The sequence below is a fragment of the Vidua chalybeata genome, chromosome 7 (assembly GCF_026979565.1).
Source record: "Vidua chalybeata isolate OUT-0048 chromosome 7, bVidCha1 merged haplotype, whole genome shotgun sequence".
NCBI classification, from domain to species: domain Eukaryota; kingdom Metazoa; phylum Chordata; class Aves; order Passeriformes; family Viduidae; genus Vidua; species Vidua chalybeata.
This window is the reverse complement of record NC_071536.1, coordinates 31,348,000-31,375,381: the sequence shown is the minus strand read 5'-3', so window position 1 is coordinate 31,375,381 and position 27,382 is coordinate 31,348,000. Positions and strand designations below refer to the sequence as shown.

General features: G+C 41.8%; 1 protein-coding gene across 2 annotated transcripts in view; it reads left to right on the top strand.

The window, feature by feature from the left end:
* DPP10 (dipeptidyl peptidase like 10) overlaps positions 1-27,382 on the top strand; it is a 440,873-nt gene that overhangs the window by 183,414 nt on the left and 230,077 nt on the right. Inside the window, exon 1 of one of the 2 annotated variants that reach the window (XM_053947933.1) lies at positions 12,705-12,903. The exons of the other annotated variant lie outside the window; for it this stretch is intronic. Coding sequence (XP_053803908.1) covers positions 12,832-12,903 — 72 coding nt within the window. The 5' untranslated portion in view covers positions 12,705-12,831. Of the gene's footprint in view, positions 1-12,704; positions 12,904-27,382 lie in introns of those variants that run through there. 2 annotated transcript variants of the gene reach the window in all.

Genomic DNA, 27,382 nt, shown 5'->3' with positions numbered 1-27,382 from the left:
GAGATGCCAGTGCTGCAAAGGCAGGAAGCCAGGTCCAGCTCCCAGACTTACTGACTGCTGAGCCTCCAAATCTGATAATTCTGCTTTAAAAATCCACTTTTTGCACATTTGCCACTGTACTTCTTGTCAGGTGGTTCCAGATGAAGCACTGCAAGTTAACGCTTCAGTGATGCACTTTGAAACTGGGAATTGTTTACCCAAACCTGAGGAGAGCTGGAGGCCCCTTTAATCTGAGTAGTTTCAGTCAATTAACATTCATAGCTTACAATGTCCCTGTTGTAATGAAGTTCCCAATTCTGCATTTGAAAGCTGACCTAAGCACCGATGCAAAATACCATTTGCTGGCAGGATTTGGAGATTCTCTTTGTGTGTCAGTGTCTGAATATTTGACTGTTGCTTCCCAAGTTATGCTGGCTGAGGCTGGAGCTAACTGAGTTACCCTGAAGAAATGCAGGAGTCTGGAAAATGCTTTACTTTTGGTGATCGTTGTCCAGAGTAGACCCTAGGAACAAAATTAACCAGAATTATTCAGAATTATTTCTTTCTCCTTTAAGGGGTAAATGTTGTAGAACGTTGTGGCTGTTGGATAAGGTGGTGTAAAGCCTATTGAAACCATTTCATTAACCACTCCAAAATGTGACTTCAAACTGTTCATGTTTAATGAAGCAGTGGATAGTTGTTTCTGTTAGAACTGTGATTTTTTTTTTTAATTATAGGGCAAGAAATGATAAACAAGGACAAGTCCTCAGTGGGAAATAAATAATTTTGGATGTGTTATCAAACACTGATTTTTAGTCATTAAATGTCATTAATGTATTCAAAATTATGTCAAATTTTGACCTGACCCCAGTGGTATTTTAGACTCTTTGGTGCATGAACATACATAGAATTTCTATCATTTAAAGCTATCTTGGCATCATTGTGATGGCTACTGTGCTTTTGCAAATTACTTTGTCTTCTTTGTGGCTTTGCAATTCTTCTTCTTGATGACACGTCACTGATAATGTCACTTTTAACAGTGACTGTATGAACACTAAGAATTACTAATAATTTTCTGACAGTCTGTTTTTTAGATAAAGACTTTCCCTTCCTATCTTTCCTTCCATGAAAATCCAATGCTGACAGATTTCCGGAAAAATAGTGTCTAAATCTTTGTGTTTAAATATGATTTTCTTCACATGGTAGACTGTGCTTCAAGATTAGGAAGATAATAAGACATCTCCTTTAAATAAAGTCAAGCTGAAAGGTGTGATACAGAATAACCTTGTGAAGATTTCACTCTGCAGCAAGTAATTAAACACAGTTTAAGCATACCATAAAGTATGCAATTAAAACAAAAAAGGTTGTACATACTGACAGGTAATATAGTAAATTACAGTCCTGCAGTGTCTTTTACCTGCTATGTATAAGCAAACTCAGAGGTTGTCTTTTGTTGAAGGTCTTTTGATCAGACAGCTAAGTGTCGACTAACCTGAAATACCTGTCAGTGTGTGAACCCAAGGGTCAAAATAAGGATATGTTTCATAGGAGTGGAAAAGGGATCCAGACAAGAAAATATGAAAGCATGTGGACTAATGGATATCTCTCTTCTCTGAAAAAAAAAAAAAAAGTTGTTGAGACCAGTCATATCTGGTAGCATCGGGGCAACCATCTAGTGATTTTTTGGGGTTAATTTTGGTTGAAAATCATCAAATCTTTAGAAAGTCCTCCCATTCATTCTGCTTTAAAATTACATTTGAGTACATTGCATAAAGCTGATTTGATCAGGTGTAAAGAGCTTGTTCTTAAATTCCCATGTGTCTATGGGCTACAACCAGCAGTCACCTATATTTGGGTGAATGTGACTGAAGATAAAATAGGCAGCATGATTGATTTCTCTAAGAACAGGACTATGCAGAAGTCTATAATTTTCATCAGTTTGCTCTGAAAATAATGTGAAGGTAGAAAATGAAGATTAGCAGTCTTCTTTTGCATTCTTCTCCCCTTTTCCAGGTCTATTTCTTATAGAAGGCAGTTACATTCCGGTGTAGCAATAATTTAGACCCATGTCACCGTTGTAATGACTTTGGAAAGCTATAAAGACACAGTTTGCAGAGTTTTAAAGTATGTACTTAAAGTATATTGCTGTTGAGCAAAGCACTTAAGCAAGTGCTTAATTTCAGGTATGTGGTGAAGTGTCATTGGGTTTATTTATACAGCAGTCTGGGTGGCTGAAAAGTGAATTCAGGCCTGAACCCTGCTGCCATGCAGAGATGAGTGTGGGACAGAAAGGGAAGGGAATGCCAAGTACCTGGAAACTGAGGGTTTAAAGGAAATCCTCAAATTCTTCTTGCCCCTTCCCTGAAGTGCCTGAAAACCACCTCTGGTAGTACCTGGGCAATTCAGATCCAGTTGGTAATGAGGGAAATTCCTGATCATCAGGAAGAATCATGCTTCTGAAGCATTCCTGGTTTCTGTAGTGAAAATGCTTGTCTTGCTCCAGAACAGGCTTTTGAAAAAACCCCAAGTGTCCACTATCTTTTAACACTTTTTCATATACTGGGAGATTAACCAGATTTAGGGAAGTTAAATCTAATTGTGTTTTCTCTTGATTAAAAAAAAAAAAAATCTTTTTTCTTTAACTACTCCTCAGATCTTTCTTAATTACTCCTCTTGTTGCTCCACACCCACCTTTTTTTTTTTTTTTTTTTTTTTTTTTTGTAGCTCAGTGATGAAAATTAACAACAGACCCACAAGATCAATATTAATCAGATCAAATATTGGTTTTACTGGCATATATATAAGCCCTGCTCTTTGTCTCTCCCAGGACTGAGAAGTGGTTTTTGGGTAACAGCATCAGCCCTGCTGAGTCCTGTTTAGCTCATGGGTCATGGACTCCATCCTTGTTGGTCCTTTCCAGCTCAGGAAGTTCCATGATTTTATGATTGTCGCTGCAAGATGGAATATGGGACAATGCTTCTGTGCTGGTTCTGGGCTGTACTTCATCCTCTTGTTGCTTTTCTGCACAGATTTCAGCTCTGTGTGGGTAGCACTTCACACACTTCTTGATTGAGTTTCACGTTGTTGATTTTGGATCACTTGTACAGCCTGTTTCCAATTCTGATTCTGTTCTTAACTGTCTGTAAGAACACTCCAAGAGCTGAAGTAGTGATGAATAGTGATGGACTTGCACGAAAAGTCCCTGAGAGTTCCTAATTGAAAATACTTCCCCTTTTGACAATTCAGTATTAAGAACTGACATTTCACACAGCTTGTCAAACAGCTGTGCAACAATAATTTCATCTAAATCTAATTTTCTTACAAGAAAATCATGTGGTATTGTTCTTGAAGGCTTGCAGCACTTTGTCCTGATTATGCCTAGTTTGTTGGTTGAGTGAAACGAGATGGGCTGGATATTACCTTGTCAGGATAAATTAATGCTGGCCTTTTTTATCACCTTTTTGTCTGTAAACCTAGGTTTTTTAGGTATATATATTTTTTTCCTTTTCTGAGACCTAACAACTAAGCTGCTTGGGTGTACTTTATTTTCCTCTTCTTTAGAGTTTTTGCCATTCTCCAATCCAGCAGAATTACCCTATCTTTTTGAACTTCTCAGAGATTTCTCTTAAATAGTTCAGAGATGGCTGAAGCCTGAAATATTTCTAAGTAAGGCTGATTTGTTGATTGTGATGTTGATTTATCTATTTGTTTATTTCCTTTATATTTTTATTTACATGTTCTGGTCTTCATAATTGGTGAGCATATAGTTAATTAAGTATCTAGCCTCAGGGTTTTTTTGTGTGACAGGAGTATTGGAAACATCAGCCTTATACCTTTTCTCCTTCTTCTTTTGAAGTTTGCTTTTGATTTTCTCCCTTTCACCTTTCTCTCATTTTTTCCTAATCTTCTCATTGGAATAACTTTACAACTTTAGATTCTTAACCAGTTCTTTTATGTTCCTTCTATTTCCCTGGTGATTTCTCCTTCCTTTTGAAAGACAAAATACTGTCCCTGGTGTGTTCAGAAAGTTGACATAAACTGTATAATAAAAATCCTTCCTGCTGCCTGATCCATCCTGAGGGTGCATCTGCACATTACTCCCATTGATACATAGGCATGAATCTCAGGATGTTTATGGAGCCTGGGGCTTGTGCTTGATTTTCAAGGTTAAAGAGGGAAAGAATGACTCCCTGCAGTACAGCACCCCTAGTCATGGCTCCTTTTATCTTTATGCAGTCATTCAAGGAGACATTAATTCCCTCTGGCTGGTGGAACTGCAGACTTCAGAACCAGCAGAGGCGTTACTGATACAGAGGCAACGCCTCCCTCTTCCCTTGTCCTGCTCCTCTTGAACAATTTATTGCCCTTTTACAGCAAAATCCCAGTTCCATAGCACATCCCATTAATGCTCTAGTGCTGCTTCCGTTGTTGACCTTGTGCAAAAATTTCAACCTCTTGCAGCTGTTTTGCATTTTCATGTCATTTACATATCACTACCGTAGATACTTAATTGGGGGCTCCCTTTTTTCCTTTCCTATAATTCTGCTTTAATTTCCCAAACAAATAACTGGCCTTAGAGTTTCAGACTTTTATAATATCACCTTTTTTTTGCCCATCTCTGTGATTTTTTCACTGTACCAGCCAAGCTTAGGGGTGCAATGTGAAGGATAGTTCTTCTCCTTAATAGCATTTTATTTTTCTCAAACCTCCTAGATTCTCCAGGGTTAGAAGCATCAGCAATTCTTTATCTGCCTCTCCTGCCCAATAGCCTGTTGAAATCCTCAAGAGGGTTTTTGAATGTAGCTCCCAGATGAGTAATGATGCTGAGGCTGGGTTTTAGATATTTATTTGGAATCAAAGTACCTGTGTGTCAATATGTGGTCCTGTGTAAGTCTCCTGAAAGGACACTGTCAGCACACTTGGGAAGTCTGAGGTTTGTGCCCAGTTCTCAAAGTTAAAAATAATCCCAAACTTTCTGAAACACTTCTCAATATCTCCTTCTAAGTCTTCAGCTGCATTTCCCCACTGTCTGCATTTTTCCTTACACACTTTGCTTCTAATTAGAGATTCTTGGTACCAGTACTGAAAGGGAAAGAGCTCTCTTTTGCCTCAAATCACACTCCATGACTTCAAGTACCCTTAAGTATCTCTGCCACCTTCTTTATTGAGCAGAAGTGCTGAAGTGACTGCCAAACTGAAAAGTCACAGAATGAGATCCAAATGAAATGTCTGGTCACCATAATTACAACTAGGACCGAAATGAGAGCTCAGCCACAATGAGTCTAAATGCTGAGTTTATTTGGGGTGATGTTTTTTGTGTTGGAAATGCTTGGTTGCATTAACTTGTGCTGATAGGAATTGAGTAGACTATTGCTAAGGTACTGTCTTCTTCTAATTATTCCGCTCTTTTTTAGATACTTCTGTTTCTGGGATAGACTACATCAACAGATTTTTTTTTTTTTAATGGGGCACCAGTAATTGGAAACATGAAGGAAGACATGCAATAAACTAGTCTTAGAACTTATTGCTATACTTAATATTCTTTGCTTATTTCACTTAATGATGCCACTGCCAATGTCCAAGAGAGTTCCTACAGTATTTTATTGAAGAATTTGTATTATAAAAGCAAAATTCTTCCTAAGTCTTGTATACTCATATATTGTATACTTAATATTTTCCTCACAGCTTTGACTGGAGAATACTTCATTTACTAAAGTTTTTTTTTTTTTTTTTTTTTTTTTTTTTTTTTTTTTTTTTTGTGTGTGTGTGTATTCACACAGTTGTTCTGCTTTGCCTTGGGCTGTAGTTGTGTTTCCTTGATGGATGAATAACTTTCTGTGTGGATAATTTGTATATCAGTTTGTAAAACATTTTCAGATCCTTTGGGAAAGAAAAGGTATTACACAAATCTTGGATAATGGATGCATGTATTATTGTACAACTGTTTGATGCCCTTCATTGTGTAACATCTGCAGTCGATGAGCAGGCTCTTAGCAAGAGTTCTGTGACAGCTCCATTTCATATTGCAGTAACAGCATGGAGAAAAGCTCAGGTGTCCAGTTTTACACAAAACCTCTTCTCCTTCCCTTTGATGTAGTCATGAGTCTTTTGGGATGCTAAGAACCGCTCTATCCAGTGACTGCTAATCAGAATTAAGGGTATTGAACAGAGAACAGGCACTGCTGTTCTCCACTGTTTCCCCTCAATGTTTTAAGGCATCCAAGAATAATGGTGGCCAGTGGAGTTGTCATTTTTAAACCCAAACTGTGCAGTGTTAGAAGATTTTTGTAATTGTCATCATAATGTAAATACATGTAGTCATATCTCTGTTTCAAATGAAAAAAATTCTCAATAGAAATTTAGTGTTTAATCACTGTCAGCTTCATGAGGCTTGTTGGTTTATTTGTAGAGTGACTTAGAGCTGGATAGAAAATACTTAAGAGGAAATTCATCCTACAAAAATGAATTTTGATCAAAAGAGTCAAGGGAATTCTATAATTCTTACAAGATTTTAGAATAAGAGAAGATAATTTCTATTGATACTGGAATGTTTTCTTTCTGTCTGAAATTAATTTAACGATTCAATCTGGGTAATTTTTAGTTGTTCACCACTGCCAGAGGATCCTCAGGGAACCCTTTGCTGTCACTGAATATCCATGCATGATGAAGTTCTTTGAGAAACAGCCGTGTGGCAACCATCAAGGAGAAAAAGAAATCATCCTCTCATTTATGGTTTTTACCATGAGGCTACTCTAGTAATCTTTTTGCTTTTTCTAGACACATTTATGATTTATACCTATGTTAATAGGGAAATTCCAAGTTCCCAGGCCAGTCATTTGTTGACCAAATTTAAACATATTTAATCTGTAAAATGTTGACAGATTTGCAAGTATATGATTACACTGTATTTCTGGATTCATATAATTTACTACAAATACATTTATTAGGAGCATTTTACAGGTGTGAACCTTAATGGTTTTCACTGTATAGGCTGATCCTGAGTACAAATTGTACTGTTTTCTCCCTCAGTTTTAGGTGTGTCTTAAGAGTTACAAAGTAAGCTGAAAGCTTTTTCTTGCAAACTCTGCTGTAACAGATTTTCATGGCTGAGGAGCTCTTAGAGTAACTTTTACCAGATTAAAGATACAGTGCAATGGTCAGAGTATGGGAAATGCATGTCTCAAAATCTAAGATCTAGTTTTGCCTCTTCCCAGCCTATTCCATAATTTGTATAATTGCTTTCTTGAGTAAAAATTGTGTCAGTGATAAGCATGAGTAGATTTATATTATATTATAGCTGTTTCATGTTAGTGAACTGCTTGTGAGATCTGGATCTTTTTCTGGAAGCTGCCATTAGGATTTAAATTCCACTAATACATTTGGATAGAGTTGCTCCATAGAGCCTTTGGGAGTAGGTTAGGCCTGCCCTGTGAACTTTAAACTATGGTTAGAATGTGCTGTTTGTTGGATAATGAGAGTTATTTTTGTCTGTACTTGGTCTTGTTCTCTGTACTTTCACTGAAATATTTGCATGTGTATTTTAATAAGTCTTGTAACTTTCCTGCTGGAATATATTTGCATTTATTTGTATTAACTCAGAGTTTGCATTGATTGTTTTGTCTAAAACAAGACAAGGAAAGAAAAACATGAATACAATTTATTCACAAAAAAAATAGCTTTTCACTGAAGTAGGAGTTAGAATGAAATGTGTTTCTAAATGCAGAAGGTGCCTGGAATTTTCCCTCTATCAAAGAATTTGTTAAGAAGCAAAGTTCAAATATTCAGTTATTTAAAGTCATAATTTAAAAGCATTCTGTACAAAACCACAATCTGTCTGTTTTTCAGTTTTATGTGACTCAGAGTGGTTTTCTTCTAGAGAACTGTCTTTAGTTTTTGCAAGCCCACAAATCCACTTAAAACACAAGTCAGGAACAATCATCTTATCTTTTCTTGGGTTTTGGTAACATTAGTTTGATTTTTAAATTCACCTTTATAATTTCAAGGATTTTTTTTTAGCCCAGTTGCCAGAGCTTTAAAATGAATCAGAAATCAATAATCAGAGTTTATTCATAAGATTTGATTTGAAAAAGCTATCGACAAGCTCTCAAGCTATGACCTTGCAGCTTCCATCAGCTGGACTACACAGAGGCTGTGGATGATATGGTGAGAGTCTTTTTCCCTCAGTTTTAAGAGTCTGAATGCTGAAGTTCTTGGCTAGATGTGATTGACAGTCTTTTAATCTCAACTACAGAATCACAGAATGACAGGATCACAGAATAAGCTGAGTGGGGAGGGGCCCACAAGGATCATCAAATCCATCTCCTGGTCCTTCACAGGACATTCCCAAGTCACACCATGTGCCCTAGGGGATTGTCTAAACTCTTCTTGAATTCTATCAGACTTGGTGCTCTGACTAATTTACTTGATCACAAAAAACCCAACACTCTTTGTAGGAATGGCTCAGCTGGATGTAAAGGTTATATAAGTGGCTTCTTATTTTTATGGGAATGCTTGTAAACAGGTAGTATTTACACCTTCACTGCAATTGCACAGTAAAGAGGGCTATATAAAATATGCAGAAAACAAAACTGATGCAGGTTTGTTCTTTGAAAGCCCTCCACTGGAGCAGCAGGAGAACACAAAGCTCTCTGCCAGGGGAAGGGCCAGGACCTGCACTGTGCCAGTAATGCTGTGCCTCTTCATGGTGGTTGGTACAGAGCAGCATCTGCGTGACACAAGGCAGTGAAATCCCTTCATCACCAGGACTTTATCATCACCAGGTTCTCTGTCTGTACTGTAGCTCAGACCCTGCAGCTCCCAGCCCATGTCCCAGGGCTCTGGAGTGATTAACCCCTGGCACAGGGGCAGCCTTTGGCACCTGGGCATGCTCCCAGCATCACCCTGAAGGGTGATAGGCCAGGGGAGTGACAAACCACCAGGGCTTCTTCAGGGAGAAAAGGGAGAATTCCCCTTACATGTGGCATCCTCTGCTGTATTCTTTTTGCACATATGTCTGGCCCCTTTACTTTTCAAACAGTTTCCTGGCTTTCTGGCTGCCTGTCCAAAATTTTTACTGCACATTAGTCTGCTGTGTCAACACAACATATGTGTGATTGAGTCATGGTGTGCTGCGAGCTGAAAGGATTGGATAATACTCAATGGAGCTGATATTCAGTTTATGTGGAAGGTAAAATAATCATGTTGTGTTTGGACTCATGCACCCAAATCTCGTGTGTGAAGATGGATGAAGTTACAAGGAGTCTGTAACATAAATTTGCCATTGAAAGGTGAATTAATGTAAAAGAACTGACTCAGACCATAATTCTATTGCTTTCTGCAGCTATTTCACCCAAGCCTTAGGTGCTTTCCCTGGTGATACCATGAGATGTTTGGGTGAAAATGGTACAAGGAACCACTATAAACACCATACAACTTAATTGCTTCAGCCATATGGCAGCAGTTTTAGTACCAGGCTCCAGTTTTAAAGATACGTATTATTAACGGCTGTAAAAGGTCTGTTCCTTTATACAGGCCAGTCAAATGACCTTTAAACAGTAATTTGCTAAAAAAGACCTAAATAAAAGTTGGTGTAGGCATTCCTGAAAACTGGTGAATTAATTAAATATCACCAAAGCATCAATACTATAAACCAATGAGCCAACATTCAAAAATAATGATAAAAGTTGAGATTGTATGATGTAAGTAAGAGTCTTAGCCTTGATTTTAGGAAGCTGTAGATAAGAATCATTGTATATACAGCCAGTTTCTGAAGTCCTACCCCAAAAATACTTGCTTCCCATAATTCTAATTGTTTATGAAAACTCAACCCAGCATGCACAACCTTTGTGAAACTTGTGCTGCATATCTCAGTCCATTAAAGTGATAAAACCTCACAGTGAATATATTGTTAATGAATAACCAAGCTTCAGCTGAATGACTGCTGATGTCTTTTTCCTTCTTGATTAACAGTGGAACTCCATCACAATGGGTCTTATTGAAAACAAGCTGAAAGTAATCTTGATTGAAACATGCCTATTCAAATCCTAAATCATTAGAATTCTTCAGCTTTGATGAGGGCCCAATAATTAGTTGAGTAGCAATAGACCTGTGCCATAAATAGCATGAATCAGAACATGTCTGCTTCTAAGACTTATTATTTGTATTACTGTAGCACCTAGAGGCCACAGGCAAAATCTGAGTCTCCCTGTGTTACACATTGCTCAGTGCAAACAAGACCCCAAGTGCAACAGAATGCAGCCAAAACAAAGGCAGGCTTGGCAATGAAGGCAGGCTTGCAGCCTCTTGGAGGTAAAGCAGAGCAATAGGCATGGGAGTGCACAAGATGCCACCTTTGCAGCCCTTTCTTGCTTTTCCTTTGCATGGTGCAAATGTTAAACAAAAAGAGACAGCAGCAGAGGGCAAGGAAATAAAGGGACAGGGCTGACAGCAGCAGGGATGGGAAATAATGAATTACAAGGGAGAAAATAGATATGTAAAAGGGAGAGGTAAGGGAAGAGATGGTGTGAAGAGAAGCACAGGAACTGCTGATTCCTGATCTGAGAGAAAGCAGCTGTGTAGGCAAGAACAATCTTTTAGTTGAGTCTCATGCAGGGGACTGTGTGGTGGCCCTCAGTGTTTTGCTGGAGAGGGATCATAAAGTCAGCAACAAAAAGAGGCAGTTAATTTAGACAGTTCTACTCTAGGCATCACCAATTATACTTGTATCACTCCAGATAGAGTTTTAGACAATAATCAAAGAATGTTTTCATTCTTTGCTGGCACCTTTTAAACATTTGAACATAGTTTTCATATGTTCCATATGTTTCCATGTTTTCTTTCCTTAAGACTAACTAATCCAGGTTATTTTCTGTTTTCCTTTAGAGCATGTGCTTGCCACACTTCTGATTCTCCTTGCTACATGTCTGTGCTGCTGTGCATTCCCTGACCTTGGCTCCTTCCTTCAACACCTGCCCTGCCAGTACTGGCAGGAGCAAATGGAAATGATGCTGGAGAAACAGTTTTGTGGATACTTCTTTTAGTTTTACTTAGATGATATTTTTCTCTACCAGATGAAACTGACCTGGAAGACAGTGCTGGAAGCCCTTGTGAGTCAATCTAAGTGACATTCACTGCTCTCCTACTGACAGGCTCGTTAGCCTATTAAAGAAAGAAATTAAGTTTGTTTGATGTGACAAACTCTTGACAAATTAATGGTGGCTATTAGTCATCATCTAGTTTTTGTCTAGGTGCTTGCAAAGTTCATTTGCTTGGGTTTTTTTGTGCCCCTTGACTGTAGAGGAGTCAACACAGTGATGGCTGATAGTGGAAGGTGGAAACACTTAGTTCTCTCTATTCTGTGGCTGCCTGTTATGTAGTTCCTCAGTCCCATGTCATCTTCCTGTCCCTTTTTAAACAGTTCCCACCATAGGCTGAAATCTTAGATCTCTGTCACTGCTATTAATTATGCTCACCATCCAGTCAGAATTGACCTTTCTTGTGAGGTTTGATGCAAAATATATTTAAAATGATCAAAAGCTCCTCTCACTATGTGCTGACAGCTTTCCTTCTACCTTGCAGCCTCCTGAGACCCAGGCTGACTAAGAGTGCTGGGGCTCTCTCTCCTGCCAGCCACATGTTCCCATCCCAGCACTCCATCTCCTGCATGGAGACAGTCCTGTGTTCTCCATCCTCCTGGGTGCTGGAGTGTGAAACCAACCTGAATTAACAAGCAGCCCAGCCCAAGCCTAGGCGTTCCACCTGCTTGGGTTCTTTTCTCTTACAAAGGCTTGTGGTCACTGCCTTGAGTCATCTGTCTTCACAGTTCAACCATTTACTTCTTGATGGTTAGAATCAAATTAGAGATGGCCTCCTTCATTCATCCTTACATAGAACACCCCTTGAAGCTACCTGATGATATGGCTTTGGGACACAGGGTAAACTGGATTCCTATGGTCTTCTCTGATGTTCTTGTATTTTCTAGTTCCATATCAGGGCCTCCTATGCTGAGTTCAGCTAAAACAGTCCTTGGAACCCCTTTCAAAACCTTGGGATTCATAAGATGAGTGTCTTGGTGCAAACCAGGGTTGTGATGCCCCATACCGAGCCTCCCAGTCCGGGGCTGGCAAAATTCCTTCCGGCAGAGCCGGGGAGATGCGCCTTTGGCCGCTCGCTGCTGAAACGCCGTGGCGGGGCTGGACAGCGGCGGGGCTGGACAGCGGCGGGACAGCTCCTGCCCTGCCGCCAAGTCCGGAGCTGTCTGGCAGCAGAGGCGTTCCAGCAAGCGAGCAGCGTAGCTGGGCTGCCTTCACCCTTTCCTTCCCTTTAGCCCCTCTGGTGCTTTCTGCCGCCGGCGGCGGGGCAGCGGCGGCGGCAGCCGGTCCCCGCGGGGCGGTCGCGGGGCGGTCTCGGCGGCGCGGCCCCGCCGCAGCCGGCAGCGACGCCCCCGTGGCGGGGGCGCGGATGGTCTCTCCCGGGCCGGCGGGAGCGGCTGTGACACCTGCTGGCGGCGGCGGGCCGGCCCACGGCGGGCGGAGCGGGGGGAGCGGGGCGGGCGGGCAGAGCGTGCCCGCTCGGGGCGCTCCGCGGCCGCGCCCGGCGCTGATGCGCGGCCGCCCCCCGGCGCGGGGCACGGCGGGGCCGGGCGCCCCCTGAGCACCGGCGCGCCGGGGCACTGCGGTAGCGGCGCTGCCGCGGCGGCGGCTCCGCGCCCCCCGCCCGTCCTCCTCTTTCTCCTCCTCCTCCTCCTCCTCCGCCGCGCCACTTCCAGGGGAGGCTGGTGTCATGCGGCTGGCGCCGAGGGAGGGGTGCCCGGGGCCGCAGCAGCAGTGAGAGGCGCCGCGCCGAGCCCCTGCGATGACAGCCATGAAGGAGCAGCCGGCGCACCCGGGCGGCAGGGGGAACCCGCCGCCGCCGCAGCCCGACCAGGTGCGACCCGCGGCGGGAGGCGCCGAGGGGCCGGGGATGGACGGGACGAGGGGCGGCCGCCGTCCCGGAGAAGTTGTGCGGAGCTGGAGAAAAGTGTGCGGGAGGGAGACGGGGGACACGGGCGCCCTCGGGGCGGTTCGGCCGGGGGGGAAGAGGGAGCCCCGCGGAGCTGTCTCGGGGATGCGCTGGGGCCGCCCGGAGGGGACCCAGCCTCGTCCGGATCCGCATCGGGGCTGGGATGCCGGTCAGCCCGGCCCCGGCGGCAGCGGCTCCCGCAGTAGTTTGCGCTCCGCTTCCCCGCGAGTTGCGCCGGGGGAGCCGCACGGGCGGGGGATGCTGCCCTGGCCGCGGGGAGCAGCGGTGGTACCGCGGGAGCGGCCGGGGCTTGCCGGCGGTGCGGGGCGCTCCTCATCGCCGCCCGCTCCGCTCGGGGCGGGCAGGGAGCGGCCCCGGAGGCCGGGGAGGTTTCCCGGGGGGATTTTGGCAGCGGCCGGGCGGCGGTCACGTCCTTTGGCCCGCCGGTGCCGCCCCGCGGGCTGGCGGGGCTGAGGCTGGCGGGCTGCTCTCGGGAGCGGTGTCTCTCGGCACCGGCTCGCTTCGAGTCTCGGGCGGCGTATGAGACATGGTGCCGGGGAGCAGCCGAACTTGGATGTCATCCTCACAGAATCGAAGTTTTCATCACCAGATCGCTGCGCCTGATGTTCCCGGGCGAGAGGAACTAAGGCATCGGGAGGGATGGGGCTGTCCCCGGGGGACCCTCCGGCAGCCGGGGCGGGGCAGGGGTCGTGCCGGAGCCGGAGCCTCGCACCTGCGCTCGGCACCCGGCGGGAGAGGCCCCCCGGCAGCGCTCAGCTCTCCCTCTCCCCCAAGCACCTTAAAATATGCGAACTCCAGCGGAGGGGTTTTTTTTGCGCGTCACATTGTCCGTGCGCGCTGCTTTTGGTTCGGAACTCCGGCTCGCTGAACGGGCTGGCAGGACGTGCGGAGATGCATTTCACGTTTTCATTCTCTGCTACATCCATCCACGGAGCTGAGCTTTCCTTCGCTACACTCGCATTGGGTGAAAAACGGCAGCAGTGGAAGCTGCTGGGCTCAGATCTGCTTTAGCAAGCCCGAGTGTGAGTACCCAGTCCTGCAAGCACAGCCAGGCTGCACGTTCAGCTCTGAGGAGTCTGTCCAGTATCAGTAAACCCATTCATTTAAATAAATTTATGCTCTGCTCTCTGCTCAAAAATGTATGCACTATGGCACATTTTCGTGTAATGCTGGTGAAATAATACATTTGATCCTTCTTGAATAAATTAATTGCATAATTTACGTGGTCTGAAATAGATGGGTAACTTCCACCAGTGCTTAAATTCCCTGCAAATAGTAGAATTTATGGAAAAGTGAAGATAATTTTAAATATGCTTAGAGGTTCATGGAGCTCATAAATTCCAAGGACATTGTTTTTCTTTAGAGGGATACTGCTATTAGATGTAATAAAAAGTACTTGAACTTAACCAATCTCTATTTCTTTATATTCAGTTCAGAGGTGTTGAATTGGCAATTGTTGGAGGTGGAAGTCTTTTCAAATCAGGATTAATATTGTATGAAAAAAATTACCAGTTTGACTGCTTTTTTAGTTGTAATGAGGAACAGCAGTAAGATATCAATTTAAAGCACACTAAATACTAAGAGTTTAATCCTAAATATAGACTATGATTGCTTGAGTGCTCTGGAGTTCTCAGCCTCTCTCAGTGGTGGATGTGGCAGCCACTGGTTTGTCTGTGGGCCTGCCTGAATGAAGTGTAGGTGGGAAGTCCTGTATATTTGGATTGGGTTTTTCAGACCAAGTTTGCTTTTCTTGATTAAAGTTGATATTGAATCAGCTTTGGTTGCCTGTTGTCTTAGGTGCCAGGGACATCATGCAGTATGAAACAGCATAGCGTGCAAAATGTTGCTTTTAGTGGATAGCAAGTCTTTCTGTGGGTTTGGATGCCCATCATAAGGACAGAAGCCTGAATCCTGCAGTGAGCTTAGTGCAGAATGAGGCCAGGATTGTGGATGTCCAGTCATGCACCTCTGCAGCAGCCAAGATCTATGGGACATGCTCAGCCCTGGGCAGGGCTGGACCAGAGGCTGTGTCTGACTTCAGGTTTGTGCTGGAAACCATTCTTAGTGCAGCAGTGTGATGTGGCTGTGGTCCTAACAAAAGAATATTACAGTTTCAAAGCTTTTTATTGGCTTTTCAGGGTTGCAGTTGCAGAGTTGGTGCTGTGGTGAGCATGGGGAAGAAGACACGGGGTTCATATGTTCACTCTGCTTTTCCACACCCCAGAGCACTCTCATGGGCTTGCTCATATGGAAAATGCATCCTTCTTAGGGCTGTCAATAAACTGCCTCTGGCTGTGTGCTCACGTTTCACATTGCGTGTTGCTAGTGAGCTTGTGGGAGCTTGTAGTGTCACTACATTTGACACCTGGGGTTTATTGACCTCTTTATAACAAGGAGGTGTCTGCTCTGAGAAGGGTTTCCTGAGGCAGCAGGGCTGGCAAATCTTTTCTGGTAGAGAAGTAGAAAATCCTAGAAAGAATAAGGAGTTGTACCAAGATCTTCTAAGTGTAAATCTCTTTCCTGCTTCCAAAGTCTGGTTTTACAGACTTTTCTGAGAGCAGTCATACCAAAGGTGAAGCATTTCTGGTAAATTTATAGGCTTGTGACCCAAGATGGGATTTCAAATTACATCAGGCTGATGCTGGGATTCTCCACTTTAAATAAAAGCTTGGATTGACTGACTGAAGCATCCATAGCCATCACCCTATGAATAATTGGATACATCTTCATATCCAACACTTCCTCTGAAAATACTTTTAAACCAAGGCTCCCCTGGGACAAGGCATCCAATCACAACTTCCATTAACAGTGCTAATGATGTTTTGGCATTCGGTTTGATAAATTAGCCAGATTTCTTCTCACCTCGCTGCTGAATGATGAGTCATATTTATTGCAAAAATTACAGGTTTATGTTCAGGTGATATATCTGCAGAAAGGAAAATAGCTGTGAATTATCTCTGTTTCTGGAATGCTCTATCCAAGTGCTCAGACTTCCGTCACTTGAGCGCTGTGTCAGGAGTTAATGTGGCTCCTTCAGTTCCCCTTAGAGGACAAAAATGAGTGTTTTTCATCTTGTAGCTCTTAAGAGCTGTCTTAGGGTCTTGGACAATGATGTTTAGCGATCTTTTCTAGAAGACACAACCATTTGGTAGTCAGTGGACACAACATATTTGAAAAATATAATGTACCTGAATGACTTGCTGGTTGATGAATGTTTCTGTCTTTGCTGTCTTTGCAGATGAAAAACTAAGATAATTCCTCTAGGTATTGTCTTTGTGAGGCTTCAGTCTGTTTACAAAAAGCCAGATGATCTACACCACCTGGTGCTACTCACTGTTCTTTGTCTGTGCAGACAGACCTTTGAAATTTATAATTTTCTCCTGAGCCTCTTTTACTCTCCCAACCTGATGTCTTTTTAAAATTGATTTTAAAACAGAAAAAAGTGGTTTTTTTTTAAATTTTTGTTTGTTTTGTTTTTTTTTTTTACTCTATATAATTTTAGAACCTACTACATTATTTTTCTTAAAACAGACGTGTTGTACTAAATTGGGACATTATTTGGTAAGCACTTAAATTACATGTTTAGTAAAAAAAACAAGGACAACTGTTTGCTTGACTGTATTGATTTCAGGAGTTGACTTTTTCTGTCTTAGGACCAGTTTTGGTGGTCACCAGGCAAGTGGCACATTGCAGAAGTAGATCTGAATAAAAGACAATTATCTGTGTTTTATTTTTTCAGTGACTAAATCCAAAATAATTTCTTTTTTTTTTTTATGTCTTCATTGCTTTTCTTCTCTTCCCAAAACCAGACTCTGATCTTGTAGTGGGAAAAACACTGATGGATAGCTGTGTCTGTCCAGAGCTATATTCACTTTAATGAGGTTTTATCAAGGTGAAAGGGCTCTCCCTTGCCCCACTCCGGTCAGTTTGAGCTTGATGGGTCAGGAAGAAACTTGAACTCTTAATCTCATACACACAACAGTTGCAGTACTTGAAAGATTTAGTCAGGTGGTCAAGTTCTTGTCCCCCACTCCTGTTTGTGTGCAGGGCTGGCTTCAGGCTGAAAGAAGAAATCCAGTTCTAGTGAATAATCCAAAATGACTGCATTTTTCGTGCTTACCAGCCTGGTGGAACTTTGACCTTGCTTTGTTGTGGCTCTTTACCCAGCTTACTGGTTTCAACAAGGTTCAACACCATGTCACAAACAGTAGGTAAGAAAAGCCAATAGTAGGGTGAAATAAGGTTATATCATTATTCCCCGAATATTTCATAAAGAGCTATCATTTGAATCTTAACTTAAACTTTTAAATTCCTGTTCTCACACTCTATAGAGGCCACACTGTATCTGTGCTGAATCCAGCAAGGGGCTTTACAGGCTTGCAGTATCTGTTGACTGTGTGACCAGCTTCACAAGGAGCTCATAGGAAGATGTATTACCTGTGGTGGTTTGTAATATTGTTCAGGATTCAGATTCTGGAGAAAGGCACAGGATGTGTCATCTTTCAAATAGTACATGTGGCCTTTATTCATTTTCTCTTTGCCTGGTGACTGTTTCGATGTAGTTCAGCCGTGTACCCGATGCTGGTGATTGGCACAAAAAGCCTGAAGCTTCTCTTCCACCTTCACTGCAGTTCTTGTCTTCTGCTCTGAACTCCATGGGGCAGGGGTGAGCAGGATCTTGGTTTTGGTGAGATGCTCCTGATGGTAATTGAGGAGCATCATTGTCTGTGACATCTGCTACCTGCCCTGAGTGCCTGCACGATCTCGGGGAGCTTGAGCCACACATGTTTTTCAGGGTCTGCAGAGCACATGGGGGTACTTCTCTGTACCTCTCAAATTCACAAGTGATGAGTGTCCAACAAGTGTCTCACTTTCCTAATGCAGGAAATTTCACCAAGACCCTTCCAGTCCTTTATCCAGCCTCTGCCCTGGGGCACAAGCACAAAGAGACTCTGCTGGTGGACACAGGGCTGAGTGATCATGCTGATGCTCTCTTGCTCTTGGTACCCTCCCCTCATGGTTCTGATGCCTTTTTGCAGTGTGCCTTGCTTGCAAAACAGCATGTGGGAACCTGGGCAGCATCATACAGCTCCTGAATTTCCAGCATGTAGAACCTTCCTCTTGCAGGTGGATTAAAGGGATTACTTAATGCACTAAATCAAAAACTGTGAAACAGGGCAATCTTTTTGGCTCTTCTGTAGGTTACATAGTAGCTTCAGCTATTTGAACATATATACTGTATTAGCTATTTTTAAAAACCCTGTCTGTGTTTTTTTCCAGCATCTTCCAATTGAAAGTATTGCTTCAGGCAAACTATTTTGATAATTAACAAGAGGGAGGAGCTCTTTAAGCAAACAGCGATGCTGTTTGATGTTATTCTCAAATTTGAAACCGATCATTTTAGCACTTTTTAATAACTTGGGGGCATTTGGAGATCATATCAATGTGTTAGTGACACACAAATGTGACCACAGACTCTCTTCCCATGGTGGTAGTAAATAATGCAATAAGTGATCCCTAGAGGGGTATCATTGTATTTTGTTGTGTTGGTTTTTTTTTAACTAATAGAGTTTTGAAATTTGTCTGACCTGTGGAAGGACTTGTAGGAGAACAAATTTGCATTTCACCTACTTTGCTTTCTTTAACATTGCATCTCAAGACACAGGTAGCCTCGCCTGCTGCCACACCTGCCTGCGTCCTGCCAGCAGGTATCTGTAACTTGTTGATGCTGTCTTTGTAAGCCTTACCAGACCTGTGTCATATTTCAGGTCGCTGCAATAGTCACAAAATCTCGGATGTTTCAAACTCTGTCCCTTTCCACTTTAATCATGCACTTCTTTTACGCTTCACTCAGCTGCATCAAATGATGTTCATGAATATATGATAGTAAGAAGAACAATGCTGATGGTGACTGATGATGATGAATTACTGTATTTATCCATTAGGAAGGACATTGGATGACCTACAGATCTGAGGCTGAAGCTAAAAGACCTTTTTTAATCTTTCTTAACACTGCTGGCAACAGCCACATAACTTATTATGTGTTATTTATGTAGAGAATCTGTAAATAGTTTTGACCGATTCTAAGATAAAATGGATAAGATAAAACCCCTCTGGCGTTTGGAGGATATTGCCTAAGAAAATCAATTAGGGAGTATTAAACAATATGATAATTTAAGGAAAATAATGATTCTATAAAAGCTTTTGGGGGCATATTTTAGACTGCCTGGGGCAGTATTTGCAATTTGCAGTTCCTTTGGGGAGGAAAGAAAAGCATTTTGTAACTTTCTAAAAAACAATCCGGGCCAATATTGAAGTTTTATTTTTGAGAATATGGAGAGAATTCCAATTGCCAATGGGAAAACTTGCTTGAAGTGCTGGGCAAGTGCAAGAAGTAAATCAAACACTGCCAGTGTGACTGATCATTCATCCCCTGTGTTTGTTCTCTCTGCTCCTGGCGGTGCAAAGATTGCTGACCTCCTTTCTCCCTTTTCCATCCTAAGGCTTCAGAGCTTGGTTAAATCAAAGCATTTAAGATATACTAGGGGAGTCTTTCAGAACAAGGATTTGAGCATAAGTCCACCTAATTATGAGTGATGGTGTGCTGCAGTTTTGAGTCTTCAGGAAGAGCTGTTTAAATCAGTGGTCTAATAACAATTCTAAATAAAGACATAATTGCTCTTAAAGTTGGGTGACCTGAGTCAGTGTAGTTCAAGAAGAGTCCCTTGGCCTGCAGTACGTTGCAGTTGGGTGAGCCCGTGGTAGCATGTTAGTTTGGATCAAAAACTTACCAGTGAACAAATCCTGACTGACCCTGATGAATTTTGTCTTGCGCCCTGGAGCAGTTTCAGACTGTAAGCTGGATTCCCTTAGGATGAAGTTAAAGAAGCTGATGTGCTCCAGGAGCACCTGTGGGGAGCACCAGCTCTCGGTGGGTGTCAGGTCCTTGGGATCACACTGGAGCTGGTCCATGTAACCCCCAGAAACACAGCAGGTGTGCAGATCAGGTCCTTAACTATGGGAATAAATCACACCAGACTCCATTTTCTTCATGCAGGAAAAAACCCCTTCTTTATTCACTAACTCGTTTTTATACAGTTTTACAGATTTCGTGTGTGAATCCCGTTGGTTTGTAGCTTTCTTGCCAATTACTTTATTAGTAAGTAATTAGTAATTGGTTAGTAGTTTACTTGTCTATCAAATCTGTCTATTCTTAAAAAAAAAAAAATCGTTCTTCACTGGTTCTCATGGGATAGATTTAATGTTTATGCAGGTGTTAGTTGGTTTTCACCCGGGAATAGGTTGTTAACAAACTGTTCACACCAGGATTGCTTTCACATGGAAACTTGCAAAGTGCCAGCTTGACAAAGCTAGCCACTGATCTAACAGCAGGCCTGATTTTCTGAGGCCTTTCTTTTATAATTTTTGTAATTTTTCTACCTTGCTGCAACACTTAACAGGTATGGCTTTGCAGTTCTGATGCTCTCCCTTTGCTACATGGATTAAACAAACATAGAAGGTGATCAATACGTGCCTATATTTAAAAGCAGCTGTATGATTTTGGTTTGTTTTTTTCACTTGGCTTAGGCCTGGTACAACTACATTGCATGACCCTATTGTTGTTTTTTTTTTTCATTGCAGCACTGGATGTGTTTCTTACATGTTTGTAGGTATTTGTTTGCTATTTTTCAAACACCACTGTTCACTGCCTCCCCAGTCAAGACAGAAATACACTGACATGAATGAGTGAGGTACAGATGGTGGAGAGGTCTCAGTTTCACAGAGATGCTTATGAGGACCACTCAGAATCTGAAATAGACAGCATGGAACAAAAGGAGTGTTTATAATAGTATATAAACAAGGGGTTTATAGAGGAGGTTTATAGATCATATGATCTTCTGTAACTGAGAATTTTTTTTTCCTAGCTCTGCATAGGTGGATGTATCTGAAAGAGTTCACTAACTTGAAAGAGAATGGAGATTATGAAGTTGAAGGTTAAAAGCCCTTGTTCTGTTCTTGGTTGGTTGCAAAATTTTTGTGTGATTTAGGTAGGTCCTTGAAGGCTGCAGTTTCAGAAATAATGTCAGTGTTTGAAGTGTGTTGTTGTTTTGGGAATTTGAAATGTCAGAGTTGCCTGGTGGACCTCCAGTGCCCATTTGGGGAAAGCTGACTGCCTTTTTAGAATGTTACTGAGCAGTGCCATAGGGAGGTGGCTCACATGTGGTGGTTGGTTAGTAAGACAGTGGCTCACTGATATTTGTGCACTTCTTTGAGAAAAACACTTAAGATTTTGGAATATCCTCACAATCCAGAGGAGCTGCAGGAAGGTTGGTGCTATTGGTAGTTGTCTAAGGGTCTGGATTTCTGCCCTTCAGGCAGGAGCCTGAGATGACATGAAATAGAGTGGTCACAGTGGTTGTCATTTAGGGTGCAGTTGCTGCTCCCAAAGGGTTGCACTTCCATGTGTCTGTGTTTGCTGTGCCAGTGGAGCAGCCCCAAAATATGCCTGGGATAACACATGTGCTGCTCCTGCTGAGGGGATTTGGCATTTGGTTATTACTCACCCTCAAGACCATCTATGCAGCCTGGAAATTCCATGGTGGAAGGTTTTGTATTTATGTCAATACAGATTGTGTCTGTGAATGGAGTCTCACATGAGAAAATTTTTGTAGTCCTGAAAAAAGAGACTGTATTAGAAAATCAGTTTAAACTCATTTTCTTGTACTATCCATTCTCCATCCATTATTCCAGGAAAATGGTAAATAAAGAGCGTACTTAGAAATGTTGGGTATGATCCAATAGAGCTTCCAATGATTATCTATGAAGCGGTTCATAGCACTAAAGGCAGCATTTTACCTGCATAATTCTCTGATTTTGGGTAGAATTAGTATTACCTGTTTATCTAACCCCAGCAGATTTGGGCTGTAAATTCCTCCTCAGTTCTTGCTGCCAGCACAATCTCGTGTGACTCAGCTGAGCAGGATGGACTCTTAATCACTCACCCATTTTTCAGTGATCTGTGGCTGCTGAGGACCCAGCACTGAGGGTTGCTTTCATACCACTGTGAGTCTTCCCATCATTTCTAGGAACTTGAACTTGCACTGGTAATAAGGAGGAGAGGAACAGCACACCAAAATTGTCAGCAAATTGCAACGAACCTGAAAGGAACAGGTTTCTTTTTTGCCTGTGTTGTACTTAGAGTGCTCAAGTAGAGTATGGAGTAATGAGCCATAGTCACATTTACATGGAAACACTTCCCCTAATGAGGGGAATGGCATTATCTATTTTACTGTAGTGGATTTTCAATAAAAGCAGGACTTCAGCACATCCACCATCTAAAATGTGGGCTGGGGTGAGCTTGGTGAAAACAAGGCACAGAAATAGGAGGGATGGGATGGATGAGGTGGGAATCGCTGGCTGTGACCAGTTAAAGGAGAAAACAGACACAGTGTAAGAAATCCCTTCCCGGTGCTGCTATGTTGCAATCGAGTGCCTGATCTTGCACAAATCATAACAAGAAACAATAGGTACATAAAATGAAAAAATGAAAAAGGAAAGTGAAATAAGGAGTATATTTTTCAAGGCAGGCAATTTAACCCTTGGGATAGAAATGCTGAGGTAAGCTTTGAACTCTGCACCTTTTGATGTCTTGAAATGAAAAATGGTTTCCAGAAAAATGCCCAAGGAAAAATATTTGGCCCTTGGAAAAAGGTAGTATCCCAGGGAAATGTAATGGACTGGGATACTGTAATGTTGCAGTCTACAGGAGATGGAATGATGGGGATGCCTTGGTGAATCTGTGAATTACTGGTAGTTTTACTATTGTTGATAGTCGATACAAATGAACTCCTACGAGATACAAAAAACAAACCTTTATTACAATCATCTCTCTTTCCCCCCCCTTTCTTCTGCTTGACAATGATAAAAAGTTCCTCCTTTCCTTTTTATGTGCTACTGCAAACCTTTGTTGTAATAGGAAAAGAATAATAGGTTATCTTATATCTCAGCTAAAGAGAGCTTTTCCTGAAGAGCTGCAGACTGAAGTATGGAATTCTACTGATTTCCATGCAGCACTTGACAAAACTTAATGAATATTTACTCTGGGGTCTGAAGGCTGGAGCTGTGACTATGGAAAGGATTTCAAAGGCTGCACTTTTGCTGGATGTGGTCAGCATTCATCCATGACCTGGCATTAACTCTCATGCCAGGACCTTGATCTGGCTGTAAGTACTGTGCAAATTTTTTTCTTTTTCTTTCTTTTTTCTCCTTGAGAGAGCAAGAATTTGAGTTATACAGCATCTGACCTGCTATAAAGATTTTGAGGAAAGGGCTTATTTTTTTTCTTTTTATCGCAGATCCTTTTTATTGCAGTGAAAGCAACTTGATGTGTGTCTTCCTTGTGAATGTGCAGTATGGTGGTTGGGTTAAAGCAGGCACAAAAACACAGGAACACTTGTTTGGTGGCTTTAGCAGGCCCGTGTTGGACTGTGCACATGCAGTAGTGTCCACCCAGCTCTAGTGGAGTGACTCCATCTGTTTGGTGGATCACTAGTTCTGTACCTCAGGGAGGTGTTTTCCTCCCAACAAGTCTTGTTTTACAGCTGGTATGTTGGGACTTACTCTTGAGGCACTGCGCATGGTAGGCAGACAAAGTCTGTATTTAAAAGTATTTGTAGAAGCAAGGTTTAGTCACTGAAAATGACTTAACTGGTTCTACAAAGGCTCTTGGATTTAGCTGACAGATTACTGGGAGGCTTTTGCCCTTAAGGAGTTTCTTGAGGTTCTTGGTGTGGAGAAAGCTGTGCTTTGAGATTAAATTATTCAGATGTTTTTCAAAGTAATTAAGGCTTCTAGCATATAATGTTTTATGTATGCAGGTTAAAAATGAAGGTTGATTAAATCACAACAAAGGGAAGTTTAGTCACAAACGACAGACTGTAATGTCTCTTTTGTGACTGGTGGAATGCTGTTGAGCCCACTTCATTACATTGAATATTGAACCATTATATTAGTGCCATTTTTTCCAAATGATAGCATTGTTAAAAAGCAGGCAGTAGAATTTGATGCAGTACAGCCCTAGCAGTGCTAAGTAGTGCAGAATACGGTTTTTTTTTTCTGTCAATTATCTGATTTATAGACAGTTCTTCAGTTTATGTTTTTGAAATGGCCAGGTGAGCTATACAAAACACAGCAAGACCAGGAGGGAGGCCAAAGTAATGATTTTCTTGTTGGAAAGTGATAGGCGTGCCAGTATAGCATGTAACACCAGCAGGTTTTACAGTGCTGCAGAACAGTAGGAGTGTGGAACACATACGTGACATAAATTATATGTGCACACATTTCTGCAGAGTTCTGGGCCACAGTAACCCATTCATAGTTTCTTTTTGTTGTGCTGTTTTTTTTTTTTTGTTGTTGTTGTTGTTGTTGGTTTTTTTTTTTTTTTGTTTTGTTTTTTTTTTTTTGGTTGTTTTTTTTCCTTCTGTTTTTCAGTTACTGAGAGTATCAATACAAGAACTCCTTCAGCCTTTTAAAAACTTTACCTGTCTTATCTCCTCTGGATTGAGTACCTTGTCCTTTGGATACCTATACTTGCTGTTCAGGAATCAGTGAATGGTCTTTGAAATCTAACAGCAAATCAGACCTTACTGTTGCAGGTTCCAGTGTGGTCTCTCATTATCCTCTTTCCTATCAGGAAAAACAAAGAAACACCTAAGACACAGGTTTAGAATGTCCCTATGTGCTGTGTCAGTGTGAGACAGCTCTTCTGTGCAAGTATTTATTAATTCTTCTGTGTCTGCTTTTTTAAGAGCTACTTCCATAGTAACACTGAGGTATTTTATTCTTCTGATAGTGTTCCTTGGTCATTTTGAAGATCCGGAGACATATTTTGTCCATAATTTTGTTTTGGTCCGTAATTTTTGCCCATAATTTTTGGATATTTTCTGTGAGCACACAGAAAGGCACCTTATCCTGCATGTCTTGTGTTTCCATTCCTGTACTCATCAGCCTAGCCCATGCATTGTAACAGCTCGTTCCTCTGTCTGGGATCCCTTCAGTTTCTCTTCCACAGCTTCCAGGGAGGTCTGGGGCCTCTCCTAATATTTCCTGTAAAAAATAAAGAAACTAAAGTTGCTCAAAATTATCTGTGCAAAGCTTAGAATGGGCAACGTAGGTTACAAGAACCCTGGTTGTTGGGGAGAGAGACATTTCAGGTGTGTAAATCCTTTAAATTTCTTGGACATTTGAGGCAAATCCATGAAAAACTAGTGAGCTCTGTGAAATATCTTAAGGGACCCTCAATCAGTTTCCACTGGTCCTGGAGAAAGAAAAGGTGTTTCTTAATCTGCAAAGGTTTCACAAATGGAAACTTCCAGGTGATATTAATAGACTTTTTCCATATGGGAAAAGATTCTCCCTTTGTTTTTGCCCTACCTTACATAAGGTTGTTTTTATATTTTATTTTAATCAGGTTTTTTTATTTTAATCCAATCAGAGAAAAAGAATGTTCCTATGGAGATAACATTTTCATGTTATGGAAGTGTTTTCAGCACTAAGTCTCCTGCAAGTTGACCTGGATGAACCAGTGACACTGCAATGCCATTTCTGCTTTTTTTTTTCTTTTTGTTTTGTGCTCTGTTTCGTTGTTATTCCTGTCTCTGTGACTCTTTTTGCTACAAGAAAAATTCCTTGTCCATTATCGTATGGGCCCTTCATGCACTTTATGGATTTAGTTTTTAGTAATACTTAAGAAAAATATGTCTACTTTCTGATCATGCTACAGTCTTCTGAGACTTGGAGGTGTCTGTGCCTTACCTTGATATCTCTCAAGAGTGTTTGAAGATATCTCTCATTATCAAGATTTAACATCATTTGGGAAAAATCAGAAGTTAGTTGGCTTTTAAGATGTTGTCCAAAGGCAGTGCATTCAGCATGCAGCCTTCTCTGATGTTGGTGAAGCACAAAATTTGAGTGTCTCCAGAAATTCACCTCAAGCATAAAACTTCTAAGTAAAAACAAGACTTGGAGGGTGCTAAGAGGTTAATCTGGGTGAGGATGAGTTGTTTTCAGCAAGAAAAGCCTGTTCTTTTATGGACATCTGAACCAGGGCTCTTGGTACAGAGGCCCATAGCTCTGAATCTGTCAGAGTCACTGAAATATCCCATATTTTTTAGTGTAGAATTGTGGAGCCTTTCATTATTTCTCTTCAAAACAGCTACTGGTTTTTTGAGGGCTCAATTCTTCAGCTGCATGGCACCAAAGACTTTGTTTCTGTGGTTTTGTACCTCAGCATTTGTAGTTCAATTCTAAGCCTTTCTGAAAGTTTTATTTATATTGTGACAGGGCTTCAATCGTCATCCAAGATTGAATTGCAATTGGAACATCGAGGGAAACAAAAGCATTTTTCTGCAGTCTAAATAGATAGGATAAGTATCAAGTGGATGGAAATTAATATTGTTATCTCCATTTTCCATTTTCTGTTTCAGTTTTTCTAAAATAGCTGTGAATTGGTGTGATTTGACAAAGCTCCCAGCAGTTTACATTGGCTGTCTCTGAAATGGGGAGAGAGTCTTTCCAGATAGACAAGAAGGGAGGGAAGAGCATTTAATTCTCTTGAAGTGATTTAATTAAAAAAAAAAATCACTACATAAACAGAATATTTGCAAACAATCCCATCAAACTGGAAAAAGAGGCAGCAAGTTTGTGTATTAGGAAAGGAAGTAGCTGAGGGTATCTGTATGATTTGGCTGGAGACATTTAACCAGAACTTCAAGATTATTTTTACTGTGGCCTTTCTTGCTCAAGGACTTTTGGTGAGTGTTAATAATTCTATGCATATAATGAATTAATTTAATTGCATATCTTTAGCATACTATATAGTGATAACTTCAACCTGCTGCAGTCTGTGTTACAATTATTAGTACATCCTGACTTGGAGAGTTCATCCTGAATCCACTGCTGGTGTCTTGAACCCCGGGATAAGTTCCTGTTGTTTGGACCATGCCAAGTGTTGAGCTGCCGTGGTCCTGCTTTGCTGTAGTGCCCCAAAACCTTGGGGATCAGACCCTGAGCATGAAGGTGGAGGCTGCAGAAAGCCTCTGGAAGCAGTAATTGGAAGATGAACCAGTTGGTACTTCTGACAAGGATTGTGAGTGCATTCATCCGATTTCAAGTCTCTGACACTGACTTTTTCTCCCCCTTTTTGGGTTCATGCCCAAAGAGTCTTTCAAAAACTTTTGTAAAGAGTCTAATTCTGGAAGAAACATAATGGTTTATTTTGGGTTTTATTATTTTGCCACTGACCAAGGGAAGCCTTTTTGTGCCTGGATTTATGATTTATGGACATGTATAAAAGCTATTGTCTGCGCTTCCCCCATGGATTATT